This window comes from Taeniopygia guttata, chromosome 5 (assembly GCF_048771995.1).
Source record: "Taeniopygia guttata chromosome 5, bTaeGut7.mat, whole genome shotgun sequence".
NCBI classification, from domain to species: Eukaryota; Metazoa; Chordata; class Aves; order Passeriformes; family Estrildidae; genus Taeniopygia; species Taeniopygia guttata.
The window spans coordinates 56,732,773-56,749,056 of NC_133030.1; the positions used below are offsets into that span (position 1 = coordinate 56,732,773).

Here is a 16,284-nt window from a genome sequence, read left to right on the forward strand (position 1 = left end):
CCCACAGCACAGCTTGGATGCCAGAGCACAGCCAGCCCAGCTTAGTGCTCTGCTGGGTGGGATAAGCAGGCCCTGATGAGGAAAAAATGTATGGAATGAAGTTGCAACATTTTTAGCTTTTTTAGTCAAGGCAAGATGCCTGTGAATGCTGGGCAAATCCTGAAATGCCAAAAATCTTCCAGCTTCCCCAAACCTACTTTATTAACACTTCTACAGACACTTCTGCATCTTCAGAGCTCAGTGCCTCACTTCTAACATTGAACAGCTCAAAATTAGTTTTGCCACTAATTTATAACTCATCTTCCTCACAGAACTAATGGATAAGTTATTTTGTGTATTTTACTGTAGCTTATGCTGGAAAATTAGTCTTCTAAAGTGTCCCTTCCAGCACAGAGATTGCAGAACTGGACAGAGCACTGTGGGTAGCACCCAGCCCTCCCCACTGAGCTGTGCTGCTCTAAATCCTTTTAAGTTCAGATCTTTCGGCGTGGCTAAAATTGATGCAAGTGTATGAAAGCCTACACCACTGAAAGCTTCAAAAATATTTTCTTAAAACACTGAACTGCAGCACACCCTGGCAAGGCAGTGTTTTCTGCTGCCACAGGCACAGGCTCAGCTCTGTGCTGCAGCATCCTCAGGAATGAGTCACTCCAAGAGCTGATGGCACAGGGGTCACACCACCGGGGTTCTGTGCAGTTCCTAGATCTGTGCTTTTCAGGTTCCATGACAAAGGGAAGTCTGTAAGCAGCAGCCAGTGCAGTCTCATCAGTGAAAGTTATGCATCAATCTAGATTGTATGTTTTTTTTCCCTTAAAATGGAGGGAACTTGATGTAATTCTTAAAATGGCACATAAACAGATTTGTTTCTATTTAAATGCCTAAAAATGATGGTAAGTGGCAATTCTGCCTCCATTCAAACATTAAAAGTTCATTGCAGAAGGGTTAAGATCTTGTTTTAGAGGTCTACAACAGCAAGAGGATGAAAGCCTCTAAACCTGAAGCTGCTGGTTTTATTTGTACAAGCAGCCTTTTGCTAGCCCAGAGTGGCAGGGCTTTGGTCCAGCCTGACAAGCACACAGGTCTGAAAAGTCACTGCTATGTGTGTCAAGGACACTTGTATGTGACACTTGCTTTGAGGCACAGCAGCCCCTGAAGGGACACTGAGAACTGCAGGGGCTGGGAGCAGCTGACAGAGTACTGGAGACAAAGCCCAGAGGACACAGCTCAATGCTAAATTCCCGTGTCACCTGCTCCCAACAGGAATCCCCCCTCCCCACCGGCTGGAAAACACCCTCTGGGCCATCCCTGCTTTGGTTACAAAGGGGATGTGAGGGTGCAGTGCTTTTTAGTGAAAACTCAGAGCCAGAGCAAAGCTGCAGCTTGGGTAGCTGGAGTAGAGAAAACCTATGGATTGTGGTAAATGAGTGTAACATTATTAGAAGATTCTAAATTCCAGACTCAGGCTCCCAAGCTGGGAGGATGAGATGCTGTGTAAGACAACAACCACTAAACAATGGAGCAGCAAACACCATCAAGACCCCCAGATCTTCTTATTACTAATAGTCTGAATCATTACTGTTAGAGGCATAACTGCCCAGGAATTTCAGTGTTCACAGTCCCTCTTTGGAGGCACCCAGCTCAAGCTGTGGTGCCTTCCTAAAGGAATCCATCCTTCAGGGTATGTGGAAACCTCATGTGGAACCCTGTTATGGGGCCTGGCATATGTAATTTCTGTACAGGTATTTATTATTTCTAGGGATAAAGGATGGGGGGAGAGGGGGCATGTGGAGAAGGAAAAAAGCTACAAATGCCTAGGGAAAATGCTATGTCTTTGTGAGTGAAAGACCAAAGAAAAGGTGGCAGGGCGCCACAGATTTTTTTTTATGCTTTGTTTTTAAAACAGTCACATACCAACGGCTCCAAAATATAACTGGTTTAAATGCAAAACTGTGGCTTTTATTTCCAAACATACAATAAATAGGTCCACCACAACTAGCCTCTAACTTCATTTTACATGGAAGGATTTTAAAGTTAATTTGTGCATATTTAAAAATTAAACTTCCCTTTGCACATAATTCCAAACATAACCGAACTGCATTACACACCAGCTCATGGTCTTGGCACTGTGACACAAGCAACCAATTAGAAACAGAGCTCTGTAGCCAACACTTGTACAAAAATTGCATTTTGAATTGTTGATAAAAGATCTACCAACAATTAAATCTTTTGCTGCAGTATACAAAAAACTTTAGTACATAAATGTTGAAAAGCAAGTTGTCTTCTCTTCTGTTTCTGTAGAGACTGCAAAGTAAGTGGATTTATTAAGTGTTCACTATTTGCTATATGATACAATTTTCATACCAAAATATCTTTACTGCATAGTAACATTCCATATTTTCAAATGCAAAAAGATTAGATGCAGTCTTTTTATTTTATCCCTCATCACTGAATTTAAAGACATTTTTAACCGCATCTCTGTTTCATCACAGTGCAGAAGGCCCTTAATATTTCAAGGATTTATTCAGTCATATTTTTAATACAAAAGTAGAGGCTGAGGAAAAGCCAGAGTAGTCTATACACAATGCACAATCTGTGTACATTCTGAAGCTGTACCTCTTCAAGAACTAGCTATACACTCTTCAAACAAATCCCTTTATCCAGCAATTCAAAATGCTTTAGATCAGAAATTTTATATTAGAATCAATACAATATATGCATATAAATACATTTATACCCTTCAGTTGCTAAACAACCCAGATGGCTGCGAGGATGTGACCTGAAATGGTTCTCCATTGGCCTGGGATACCAAATTATGTCGGCAGCTAACTGTTAACCAAGAGAGTCACAGTAAAAAATGGAGATCTCTGCACAAGGTAGGTGTGCCACAGCATCAGTTAAGACTAGAAATACCAGGTGACACCCTGGCCCCTTCAACAGGGCCAGGATTTCAACTTCTGTGAGATGCAACACACAGGCAACATTTTTTCCCTCTGCCGACACTCTGTTCATAAAAAGTCTCAGCAGAACAACAAAAATCCAAAAAAAATACAACAAACCAAAGCAAAGGTTTTACAACTGCAAGTTTCCAAGACAGGTGCTGCAGCTTTCAAGAACAAAGTAAAAGTTTTATAATTAAAAAAAAGAAGGAAAAAAAAAAAAAAAACCAAAATCCAAACCAAAATAAGCAGTGTGCAAGTGTGAAACTCAGAAGACGACAGCAGGGATCGATCGAGACCTCGGTTCAGGCTGAAACACAGAGCCCAAACTGCCTGATGGACAACCAGTTCTCACTGCAAATCTCATCTCCAGCTGAGCAGGATGTTTGTGTATCTGCATAAAAACACCCCTGCCCCACCCAGGACAGCCGGGGCAGCAGCTCCGGGGTGGCCCCAGCCCCAGGGAGGGACAGAGCCACCAGCACTGGGTCCCCGCAGCCCCACGGGTGCTCCAGGGCTGTCACAGCAGAGGGTGATGAGTTCTCAGTGCTCTCAGCTGGGCTTCTGAAAGGATGCAGAAATGGTGGCTGAGTATCCTCCAAAGGTGCTAGAGGTTTTAAGTTTGAAGCGTTTCTTCCCACAATGCCAGGTATACAAATGTGTATCTCTTTAAATAATATTGCACATAAAAATCATCTTAAAATTTGTAGTGAAAACAGGGTTGAAGGACAGTGTTTTCCAAAAGAGAATAAAAAGCTACCTGTACATAGTAAATTTTAATTTAAAGAACGCCAAGATTATTCAAAATCTAAGCACATAATACTGACAGAAAAATGTTAAATTGCACAATCTACATATAAATTAATTTGTAAATACTTAAAAGTTTTTAAACATTGAATACCCTTGATTTCACAAATCAGCTAGGTCACTGCCAAAGGATCAACTTAATGAGTTAGAAGTACTTTCCCCCAGAAAGAAACAGAAACAAAAAGATTTGCAGTCTCAGATGAAGCACTGGAAAGAGTTAAAGCATTTCAGCTCAGAGGTAGTGCTAAACACATCCAACTAGAAGTCCATTATATTTGAACTATGATGAAATAACGTAGTAAAATGTAGAAAGACTATAAAATTTACAAAAATAAATAGTTCTGAACGCTTTAGAAAATGCAAGAGACTTTGTTGGTAAGTGTCTTGATCTGCTTTTCTGACCAAAAGAAAGCAAAGCGTGTCTCATTTTTAAAATATACCCATCTCTAAGAACGTGTCTGCAATCCGCACAATCTAACTCTGCAACTTGACAGATGCCAGCTTGGCATAGACTCTGATATTAAAAATAAAATGGAGGCTTTTTAAAAGATCACCTCATATGAAATTTGCTTTGCATGTAAATTCTTCTGTCAAATTAAAAATTGCACATAAAAAAGTTTATTGAAAGAGGCATGAGGGGTGATGAGGGTATGTGCCCATTGTTCCACATACACCCTGGAAGGAAAATGATGATTGCACAGTTCTGATAAATAATTTTTCTTTTTTAAAATCTGCCACTTTTTTGGTTTGTAAGTTTTGGAATTATTCAGAAAATTCTACTATGGACAAATTATTATTTAGTTTGCTTTTTAAAGAATTCTTTACAACTATTCCAGTGGTTTTTATCCTGAAACCAAATGCAAGTGGCAGTCTAAAAGTATCTTTGGGTAAAACAAGTATCAGGATCCAACGAGAATTTCCATGATGTGGTCCAACTCACTCAGATCTGTTCTACATATCTGAATGTTGTTTGCTGAAGAAGAATTACAAGATGGGAAGGTTTTCAATGGTTCCTCTGTAGCAAGAGATGGAGATCTGGGCGGCATCAGGGGAGGGCAACAGAAGTCTGAATCATACATTGAAGTGTCAATATCTTCAAAAATGTCATCTATTGCCAAGTCCTTCAAGTAACTGGTTGAATTTGAAATCTCAAAGGAACCAAACACACATTCAGCTCCCTTCAAATCCTGTCTGTCATCTTCTAGTTTCAGACCAGTATTTTCTGGAAACTTTGGCTGGTCATCTCCAGTAGGAACCAGACAAGTAGGTGGGCTGATATCTTCTACAAAGTCTAAATCCTTCAGAATAGACGAAATAGCAGATGACATGTCATCGTCTGAAACGATCAGCAGGCTGTTTTCAATCGGGTCTTCTACAGACCGCAGGTCACAGCAGTGAGACTCCTGCTGACCAACACCTGAAGGCAACTGAAGGGAAATCCCAGGTGACTCCAGCCCTGTGTAGCTGTGAGAAGCAGGAGCAATGCCAGGGCAGATACTCACTGGCTGCTGGTTGCTCTCTTGTCTCATCTCCTCCTGGATCTGCCGCACGGTGTTGGCGATGAGCACGGAGCGGTGCAGGTTGGGCTCCACCAGCATTTTGTACGTCTGCAGCTTGGTGAGGCACATGTTGAGCACCAGCTGCCGCTTGAGCGGGTAGGGCAGACCTCGACTGGAATCAAAGGCACTCGAGAGACCAGCCATGCTCTCCTCATAGTCACTCAGCTTGCGCTTTAGGCCTCTCCCCAACATGAACCTGCAAGACAAAAATCCTCAATTAACCCTGGGCAGGCCCAACAGACAATGCTGAAAACCCTGTAGTGTACAATGTATTGGTTAGCTGAGACTTTTGATGTCACAGAACATCAAGAGATAGAAAGAAATCCTACACAATAGCACTTCCATTGAAAATATGCACTTTCCAGCTATATTGTTTCATGGCAACCTTTTTCCTAAACAGAAAACATGGAAAAAATATACTAACTCTTTTTAAAAAAAACTATATACTTCTAAGTATATCTGACTGTCCACATGAAATAAAATAGATGCTTGTATTAAGGATCAAACAACTCTACAGAATATTTCATCATTGCCATTTAAGCATTTGTTCTTAGGTACAGCAGGTAAGATTTCAAGCTAGTTTTCAACACCCATTTTGATCTCATTAAGTCATTCTAATGTCTTGCTCAGTGTCTCTGAGAACATACATAGAATTCTATGTAGGACTGATTCTTCTCTTTTTTTCTTTGGTGACCCAAAACTGTTTTACAGCAAGACTAACAGCAGGACCTCCCATGAGGTCCTTAGATCCATTCCGCAGCTTGGTAGTTTGGTTAAATGTGAGAGGAAATCTGGCTGGGCCACTGAGCTCACAGAGAGACAATGGGTTCACAACCTGCTGCTGACTTCATACTAAGAACACCAGGCAGGAAGCCATCAAACAGCAATTTAAAAGCAACCAAATTTGGTAAAATTGTTATGAAAATAAATAGAATTTAGTTGCTTTCACTCTGCTTTGTGTGCTCTTGCACTGAAATACATTAGGTCTAGAAAAATGTGGTATAAAAACCTGTACACACAGTTCTAAAATATAAGTGAGTTAAACAAATACCTGCTCGGGTACTTTGCAATTACGATCCCAAGTCTAAAGAGTTTTATTAGGGACAACAAGCCCTATGCAATCACTCACATAAACTCACAAAAGGAGTACACTCTGCACAGAAAACACTGGTAAAATACTAGCTGCACACATCCTAAAGTGTCCATGAATACAGACACCTTGTTCCCAAACTATTAAAAAAAATTAAACAATCATACATTAGACACCAGTGGCAGATTAAGGGCAGATCCTTCATGCACAATGATCCAAACCCTGCATGCTGCTGAGGGCCTCCCAACTTCCTTTTCATGTGAGCACTGGATGCTGCCAGCAATAGCTCAGCTGATGGCCGCAGCTGCCAGCTGCTAGCCTGTTGCTAGACTTTTGGGGACAAGGAGAAGGCAGCAGGATAAAGCCTCTTTTACTTTCAGGATTTCTCCAGATTTGCAGGGCTCTAAGGCTATGTCCATCTGCCTAGACAAGGCTGCTGGAGAACTCGGCTCCTCTAAAGGAACAGAAAGCAAGCAGTGCATCCTCCTCAGCAATTCACGTGAGAGAAAACAGACAGCTGCTGCAGGACTTCAGGTGTCAGACTTCTCAACAGTAGATGTTTTGTTTGGGTTTTTTTGTTGTTTTTTTTTTTTTTTAAAGGACATATCTGGATGAAATTCAACTTGTCCTAGGACTGCATTTTTACTTAGCAGGGAGTAGTCTGGTCTATCTCCAGTTCATTAACATAGTCATTCCTGAAACAGCAACAAACTTTAATTACTTGTAATCTTACCACTTCTGCAACTTTTTACCTCTGTATTTCTCCAAAGCTTTCTGCTAAAGTGCCACAGCACCAGCTGAATCTCTTTAAAAACCAAAGGGTGTCTGGAGTGGTGTACCTGTTCACCTGGGTCATCATCCTACACTGATCATGTATCACTCTCCCACTCCAGCACCCCATTAAGGGCAAGCAGACCCAGCCAGTCCTGAGCACTCCAATACAACAAAATCAGAACAAATTTGGATACAGAGTTTAGGCATAAAATATAAAAGTATTCCAGGAAGGCAGTGTGTGTGTGTGTGTGTGTCAAGGATCCTCAAACTACTGACAATACTGTCAGTAACTGCTAATTTTTGACACAATCTATGGAAAATCATATTTATGCAGGACAAGTAGACTGCAGCAAATATACCAACTCTCGTTGTGAAAACAATAATTTATGCAAATCATAAACTCACAATAAAATTGTGAACTCTCCATTTCAAGTAGCATTTAAGTGTTATTTACTACCTCAAGCATTACCTCACAGCATCACCCTAAGAACGAAAATTATGTATCAAAACAGCTGTTTTTCACTAAGCCATCATTCCCATACACTGCACACTAGTGTAGGGTTTGTTTGTTTTTCCCTCAATTAATTAAACAGACCAAAATTTACACCCATGCGGGAATGAAGATATAACCACGCAGGAGACAACAATTCTGACATATCATACATTCAGAATGCTTGGATCTGATAATTTACTACTTTTAGTATTTTTTTTAAAACACACATTTATACTCTGTTAGACACACAGGGCATACTGTTCTTATCTCTTTGAATTATGAAAATGATGTTAATTCCTAACATCTCAAAAATGTGCTAGTATTTAATTCTGTAAGCAAGCTCAAAGAGCAAGCAGGCTATGATATGCAAGGATGTATAATTTCACGGAAACAACTGAATATTACATGTTTTATTTTTCAATTCAAATGGTAGTCTCATTAGACTAAATACTTCATGCTCATATAGGCAGACACCCCTCTTTTAACTCCTCCAATCTCCTTCATAAAATTTGTCCCAGAGCATTTTAGAAATACGTAACAATGCTTGAGCATGACAGCACTTGATTGTAAAAGTGAAGTGCAAGAAACACTATTTGCTCCAACTTCAAAATATTTCTACTTAACATACTCCCCACTCCCAAGATGTATTTTTAAAATAAACAAACATAGTACTACCTTATATTTTAGAAATTCTGTCTAACACTGATTTATTTCCTAACAGGAAGGATCCCCTACTCTCCCTCCTGGAGCTGGACAACTTCAGAGGTAACACAAAAATTTGGAAAAGGCTAATAAAAACCAGAGTACCATTGGTACAGTGGATTTAAAAATGACTAGTGTCATGGTTGCTACAGGAGACATTAAATTTCAGTTCTTGTCAAACACACTCAGCTGCTGACCTACAAAAGACACAAAGCCCCTTTGTTAGCAGATAATCTACATTTTATCAGGCCTTTTGCTTTACTTTCTAACAGAAGATCCTTAACAAACAACTGTATATTTTCTAAGTAGCTTGTTCTTCTGTAGCACTGCGATTGACACCTCATCCCAAACCCAAAATTCAATCAGATGCTCTGTTTTGCAGCATTACTTTGCAGCAGAAGATGTTGATGGCATTATTTAATTATGCAGTGCTTATTCCACTTCAGTTTTGGGTAGTAAGGCAAACAAGCAGCCGTGCACACACAAACCCCAGAGCAGTGTCAGCCCTTCCATCAGCTGACACCAGGGCACAGCCAGCTCAGAGCAGCACAATCTGGGCACACCAAAGCACAGCCTCCAGAAACTGCACTTTTCTTACTCCAGCCTAATTCCAGGAACCTACTCACATCTCAAAAAACTGGGTCAACTAACAGGATTTTGGGATGTGCCAATCTGATAACTTTGTAATTTGTAAGTAAACAAACTGAATAAAAATTAAAAGTTTATGCCAATTTCAAATGTGAGGTCTCCACATAGATGTTCAACTATAAAAGCAGCAAGCTCTAAGTCACCCTTTTCTTGAACTTGAAAAAGTTCCACAACAAAAATTTTTCTTCCATTCAGATGATCTATTTAAAAATCTTTTGTCGTGAAAAAAACAGGAACAATGAGGAGCAACACATCACAACTTTTTTCCTGGCATCTTCTCATCCTCTCTCATTATAGTAATGCAAACTGAGCCACAGGCCGCTTACAGCAAAATGCTTTTTTAATTAAAGTATTTTTTCTGATATAGAGAAAAGGAAGCAAAGTGTAGTCAGTATTTGGGAGTACCAAACTCTCTATTCACATCACTGAACTTCAGTGGAGTCTATGTAGAAATTCTGTCCTGACACCATGTTCCTCAGTTCCTTCCAGTCCTCCATGGAGGACATTTCATTGCAACTCCTCCCTGCTAAGCTGGGAAGAAGCATCCAAGCACTGTAATCCTACACCATACCCGGGTTTGAAAAATCTTGGTAGGGAAGAAGCACGTCTCTGGTTGGCAAATCCACACAATACCAAACAAACAGGCCTGGTCAGGGTGCAGCCACTCAGAAGAAACATTCCAAGCTACCAAGAAAAATTCGCATTGCAACGTGTTGTGGACAATACAGGGCCCGTGCCACCATTTCAGCTCCATCTGTCACACGGTCTGACAGTGCAGCTGCCACTGACACATGGTTGGGAAGTGCAGCTGGGAACACTCTCAAGGAATAATGCAACATGTGAAAACCCTCAATTACTTCTATCTGGGCAAACTACTATTAAAAACTTTTTTGGAATATATGGGAAAACTAAAGAGAAAAGTTAAACAATGTTTAGAACTCGGGACCTAACAGAGCTTTAATTTTCAGTAGAGAAAAGCTTAAAAAATAATGCTTATACCAAACACAACTGCCACAGTTAGTATCACCTGAATATGAACTTTTCATGCCCAAAACAAGCACTGCATTAAACTACACAACAGATATTTATTTACCACTAAATATGTTTAAATAGCATGATAATCAATAAAGTACCTGGCCTTCACTATCCAGGTAAAGACAACTGAATTCATAGTGGTTCCTTTTGGTTTTTCTTTTTAGAATATTCTTGAATTCAAACTTGCTCAATCCTTTCTGTACAGCCACACTGCTGCATTTTTCAGCCCAAGACTGTCTCAAAGAGAAATACTACTTCATTTTTTTTTTTAAAGGACAAAAATACCAGCTTTGCAGGTGTGTAAGCTTTCACTCATGAGTGAAAGCTGCCTGTCCAGTTTGCAGTAAAGCAACTTATGTATTAAAATCAAAATTAAGAGACTCCTTTGTACTGTAATTTGGGCAAATCCCTTTCAAAGTCTCCTTTGTCTCGTAACTGTGGAACCCATGTAAGAGTAAAGACAGGCAGACTCTCTGGGCTGTCGACTTGTGCTAGTGACTGACCAAGGCTGGCTGATAACCGGGTACTCTGCTCACTCCTCTCTTCATGGACACATCTCACAATCACAAATCTATCTAAAGGAAGTGCAAACAAACACCCCAACAGTTACAGCTGTTCCCCAGAATTATTTGATGTATGCTGTACACTATTTTTAATGCTAATCCTTCCCCTACCTGACAGACATTTTTAGGCAACACAACTTCACAAGCAGTTTTAATTAAGTGCTGTACTGGCTATTGGCTTGTATTTCATGTAGAAGAAAGTGCACAAGGAAATGGAAAGGTTGAAGGTGCAGTTAACAGACACAGCACAAATCCCTTCCTCCCATCCAGGCTTAGGGCTGATCACTTGGCCATGCCTTACATAACAGTGTAAGCTGTCAGAGCACACACAACATCTCTGATCTGGGATCCCCAGCGAGTGCTAGAGATCCCCACACTACATCTTGGCTGTTACCCTGAGCAAGTGAGGGAAGGACTGAATGCCTTAGGAAACACCAAATGAAAAAAGTTTAGACCTGAAGATACTTCCATATATACAAAAGTGTGTTTAAGTCCATTCTCCCCACCCCCCCTCAGCCCTGCCCCAGTTTAGCCAAGATGAGTAACTGCTGGAGAAGGCACAAGTGACTAAAAGTGTGCATACAGGGAGGAGTGCAGTCCTACCAGCTCACTCCCATACCTAACCTCCTATGCAACAACTTCTTCATGGGAGTCACAAATTAGCAGAAAACAAAGAAGACATAATGTCAACTTTTTGGTCCACAAATCCTGACCTACAACGTGCCCACAGTCTGGTACAAAGCAAGAGGAACACAGAACCAAGATATGCTACTGTTCAGATTCAAGAAACCCCAACAAAAACAACAAACAAACCCAAAAACAAACACACACACACAACAACTCTGAAAACAAAACAAAAAACCCCACACCTAAGGATTTCCCCACATTTTGAAAGTAAGACTAGCCTGAGTAGCATTCATTAGGAAAGGAATGAGAGGAAGACTGAGTTTAGTACATAATTATTCTGGAATTAGTGCTCCCACTGTCATTCACTATGTGTGGAAGTAGAAAATAAACCTGTATCATACACAAATATTTTAGGAGCTGAAATGATGTTTAGGAAGCACTTGGAAGTAAGTTTTACTTTGATTTAAAAGTTAGTTTGAAACCCCCCCACAACAACCTATTTGTTATGTCTACTGGGACCTGGAAAATTCCTGCACTTAAGGACATCTTTCGAAGTTCCTTACTCCCATTTCATTTCACAAAACACTGATAAGAGCTTTCTTTACCAACTATGGCAGCCAAGTTTCAGAGCACGGCATTTCCATTTACTCTGGAGAAGGAACCCTCTGTTAGGATCTGTACCTTCCACAGCTAAAAGAAGTGGATTCCAGTGCTTGGTAGAGAGAAACTTCCACCCATAAAAAACTCCAAACTAAACCACTATCATTCTTGTCTGTCACTTGTGTATCTTGTTCCACGTTTATTAATAAAGCTCATGTGTATACTTTGAGAGTGTGTTTAGCAAGGTTTTTTAGATGGATTTTTTTAATTGGAAGAAGGGCCTGGAATAATTCAAACTAAGAATCAATACTAGTTGGCAACAGCTAATACATAATCAAGAGTTACTAAACCTAGAAACTCCCATAGTAAAACTAAACTATAATTAAATGAGAATGTAAGACTCATAAAGGAAACAAGAAGAACCAAACCACCATGGTTCCACCAAAGCATCTCACTGGAGAGACAAAGGATCATTAGAGCTGCAAATGCAATGACGGACCTCTGCACAGCTTGTTCCAGTCAATCCCACATTTGCTTCAAACAGAAATACTAGATGCATTTCCCTACATAACACTGAACACGTTTTAGGGTTACAGTGATCTAAAAATCTACTACTAAAGGAAGTTACAGCTTATTAAATATTAAAAATTGGTATGCCCATACTTTAACAGAAAAAAAATGGACTATTAACAGTAAAAGCAAACAAGGAAAAAAAAAAGCTCTTTTCCTGATAGAGGACTTTGCATTTATTTTTTTCACAAACCAAATCAGAAATAATTGAATTTTCTCTTGTAGCACACAACTTTATTTGAATATATAAAGTGCCACCTTGTCACAAGACAAAACTGCAACACACAATTTTAGCAGCTGAAGAGTGGATCTTACCATAAGACTGAAGTCTTAGTTAAGCAATTTCCAAGATGAATATGATCTTAAGGTATTATGCTTTATTGCATTGTAACAATATCCCCTCATCAAGGAAAAAATAGTAACAGAAATTCAAAATACTCAAACCAAAGAGTTTCTACCTCACTTTATATTATATATCCCATTTTTAAAAGATATATTTCAGTTTACCATTCTAATCCATATATAACATCTGTAGCCCATTACCAGAACATGTCAGATGCATGTAAGACACAATTTCATAAAAACATATAAGTAGTTACCCTTAGAAAACAGAAAGGAGTCCAGGAAGGAAGATTCTGGATTTTGCATAAAGTGTGGTCATCCAAGAGTCTCAAACTATCCCAGAGGCCAAGCCATCCACCGAGGTAGAATGATGCGACTTAAGAGGAAAAACAAAACAAAATCAGAGTATTTAATTACTGTGTGGTGGCTTTTATTTTTTTAAATCAGAAGCATTAGGCACACAATTCAACACAACTTTTTAAATTATTTGTGGTAAATTCTATAAAAGCAGATAAATATGGGTTAAACCCCTAAATTCATGAATACACTGAAATAAGAGGACCTAACAGTTTTACCTGTGAACACATAAAATGTAGAAATTATCTTTCATAAATGAGTACTGCAGAATGCTGATCCTCTAAGCGTTAGGCTTTAGGATAAGGACTTGCCCTGCTACTTCCTCAGGTTATAGAACACCAATTTACAATGTAATCATCTCCAAAATTACATAATCAGGACAGAATACCATGCATTGTGAAGAGCTACATTTCAGAATTATCCCCTAATGCTTACAGGCTACAAAAGCAGTTAGATTTTTATTTAATTCCCCAACTTTCCTCTTTTTCAGCCAACACAAAACCAGTATGAGAAGACAGCTGACAAGGTGTCCTACGATTGTGTCTAATGTTCAATGTGGCACCATTTCCATCAAAGCCCTGATAGAGCAATATCTGCAGTATGGCTAGAGACCACATGGATTAAATCATGTATTAGCTGAAAGTATTGGTAACTGGGCAATGTGAAAAGGCTGAAGTGACAGTAAACTATGGGCTAGGCTAGAAAATGTGGAGGGAATCGCATGATCCATGCTCTTGAGGTCTCACCCCCACCTGGAGAACCAAAGAGTAATGAATTCCAAGAATTAAAGGCCTTGCAGGGGCTAAGAGCCTGCAGCCAGGATTGGATGTGACATGCCTGTTTGTGCACATCACACACACAGACACCTGACCCAGCCTCACAAATGCACCGCAGGAGCAAGGATCAGTACTAGCTGCACACACACAGTCCTTCGTGATCAAAAAACAAGAGTTCATACATTACTTCACAAATCTTAAAATAATACATAGTGAAAGGCAGTCTTACATTCAGACAGACGGGCAAGTAAACGCCTACAGTTCATCTTACATAGCAACTCATAGCCTGATGCTACCAAAGGGCTCCTCCGCTTACAGAACCTCGGAACTGTAAAAATGCAGTAAAACAGCAGTAAAATGCCCGTGACCTAAGCAAGCCAAATCTAACCCACAGCAACAAACACATTAACATCTCCCTCCTCCTCCTAGAAGCTGACTTCTTTCCCACTATAATGATATCCATGCTATCTGTAAATAAATAGGAAAAAAAAAAAGCCCCAAAGAAAGAGACAAATGAAGATTCATAACCTATTTGCTCTGAAACAGCAGGACTTCAGATGGTCACTATTGAGGCTCATTTAAAGTGTACTTGTCAGGTCACAGGGAGAGGTGTGCAGTCACTGCATTTTCTATGCACTGAATATAAAAACACATGATTTAGAGTTTTACGATTCTTTAATGCTAAAACAACTTCACAAAGCTAACAAGCATAGTAAAATGTTGAAAAGTTTTCGATTTCAGCACCTTAGCTACAAAACTCCAAACCCAACAAAAATAGAAGCACTGGATAAAAAACAGCACTGTTACTTGTGTTTTAGAAATCCAATATTTTGCTAAAAGGAGATGAAGTCAAGAAGTTCTCAAATTTAATTTCTTTATTAGATACTTCAAAGGATTCCTGCAGAAGTAACTGTGGAGGTTTTGACTTTTGCCCTGTATGATTTCTGGGCACACTGGGTTAAGTGTCAGGAAGAAGTACAGAAGTAAGATTATTAGGTTTAATTTTTACAATCTGTTAGGAAAAAAAAAACAACCATAGAAGACACAATAGTTGCAAATCACTATGAATTATATCTCTTTTGTGGATTACTTTTTGTCTTCCCTTCCTAGTATGTGTTTAGGGATCACTTTAGAATTTTGAGATCACAGCATCATTTCAATTTTTATGGTATTTCCCACACTGCAGTTAACAGCCTGAACTATGGAATTTTAGCCACATCAAAAATAAAGTGGAAAACTACAGCATAAGGCTTCCACCTATGCTTTTAGAAACGAGCATTCCAGCACAGTTTGAAGAATTCCAGGCCTAACTAGGGCGGAAATTATTAACTGCACCTATTTGCGAGCTTAATCTGCAATATGCATAGAGACCAATCTTATGCTCCTCCAGCCCTATCCACCTGCTCGCAGCCCCGACTAACACGCGCTTACTAAGCCAAACAAAACCTGCTATTTAAAAATGTAACCGCAGCTTACACATTAAGTCGCAACCAGCGAGCGGCAGCGATGGGGAGCGCCAGGCTGGAGCCGCCGGGATTCAGGGAAAGCCCTTTCCTGCCGGGATTCAGGGAAAGCCCTTTCCTGCCGCGCTCCCGCAGCCGCTCCCGCGGCTCCTGCCACCATTTGGCCTTTGTGGAAGGAGCGCCGGTGCTTCCTGCGGCCGTCCCGCCCCCGCCGCGGCCGTGGGCAGCGGTAACCAGAGACAACCTTGGGCTTCCCGAGCTGCGAAAAGTTACACTCCTCCCCCTTCCTCCGCCCGGCTCGCCCAGACCCCGGCCGGGCTAATTATAACTGCGCGAACAACTTCCACCGCCGGCCGCGCTCCGGCCGCTCCCCCCGCGCCCAGCGCGGCTCCCCGGGGCCGCCGCACCCGCACCCGGCGCCGCCGTGCCCCGGCCCCAGCCCGGCTCCCCGGGCCGCACCGCACCGCCCCACCTGTCCTCGCTGTGCCCTCCTCCCCACCGCACCGCCGGGCGCCCCTCCGCCCCTCACCGGCAGGGCCCCCCCGCCCCGCCTTCCGCCTCCCGCCGTCACCCCGCGACCGCCGCTACCCTCCCGCTGCCCGCGGCTGCCAGCCCCGCGGCCTCCCGGCCGGCGCCTCACCTGGGAGCGGAGGAAGCCCCGTTCCTTCGCAGCCGGCCGCGCTCCCTCCCTCCGGCGGGGCTGGACTCGGCCGGGAGGAGGCGGAGGCGGCGCCACCCCCGCCGGGCCCCGGCAACCTCCGCTCCGCCCTTCCCTCCGCCCGCCGCTCCCGCGGGGGCGCTGCGTGCGCCGCGCGCGCCAGCTGCGCGCCCTCCCATTGGTCCGCGGCCCTTTCAACCTGCCCGGCAACCATTTTCTGACTGGCCGGCGAGCCGGGGGGCGGGGCTACAGTTGGTCCCGCGGCGCCGCCCAATGAGAGAGCC

At 41.7% G+C, this 16,284-nt stretch overlaps 1 protein-coding gene across 6 annotated transcripts; it reads right to left on the bottom strand.

Annotated features, from left to right (window-relative positions):
• Nucleotides 1-1,934: 1,934 nt before the first annotated feature.
• Nucleotides 1,935-16,235, bottom strand: LOC100230587 (SERTA domain-containing protein 2). Of its 6 annotated transcripts, none has more exons than XM_072930488.1 (5): nucleotides 15,983-16,235; nucleotides 14,408-14,515; nucleotides 14,109-14,207; nucleotides 13,004-13,122; nucleotides 1,935-5,498 (listed from the first exon to the last, which is right to left on the bottom strand). In XM_072930488.1, exon 5 carries the CDS (start codon nucleotides 5,492-5,494, stop codon nucleotides 4,643-4,645), a length of 852 nt encoding a protein of 283 aa, XP_072786589.1. In that variant the 5' UTR covers nucleotides 5,495-5,498; nucleotides 13,004-13,122; nucleotides 14,109-14,207; nucleotides 14,408-14,515; nucleotides 15,983-16,235; the 3' UTR covers nucleotides 1,935-4,642. The 6 variants fall into 6 exon arrangements, with proteins under 6 accessions (XP_072786589.1, XP_072786588.1, XP_030130977.1 ...); XM_072930487.1 differs by lacking the exon at nucleotides 15,983-16,235 and adding an exon at nucleotides 15,356-15,829; XM_030275117.4 differs by lacking the exon at nucleotides 14,408-14,515.
• Between the last annotated feature and the right edge of the window lie 49 nt (nucleotides 16,236-16,284).

Bases quoted from the DNA above. Each gene is read 5' to 3' on its own strand.
- LOC100230587 (XM_030275118.4), bottom strand. From the start codon at position 5,494: ATGTTGGGGAGAGGCCTAAAGCGCAAGCTGAGTGACTATGAGGAGAGC.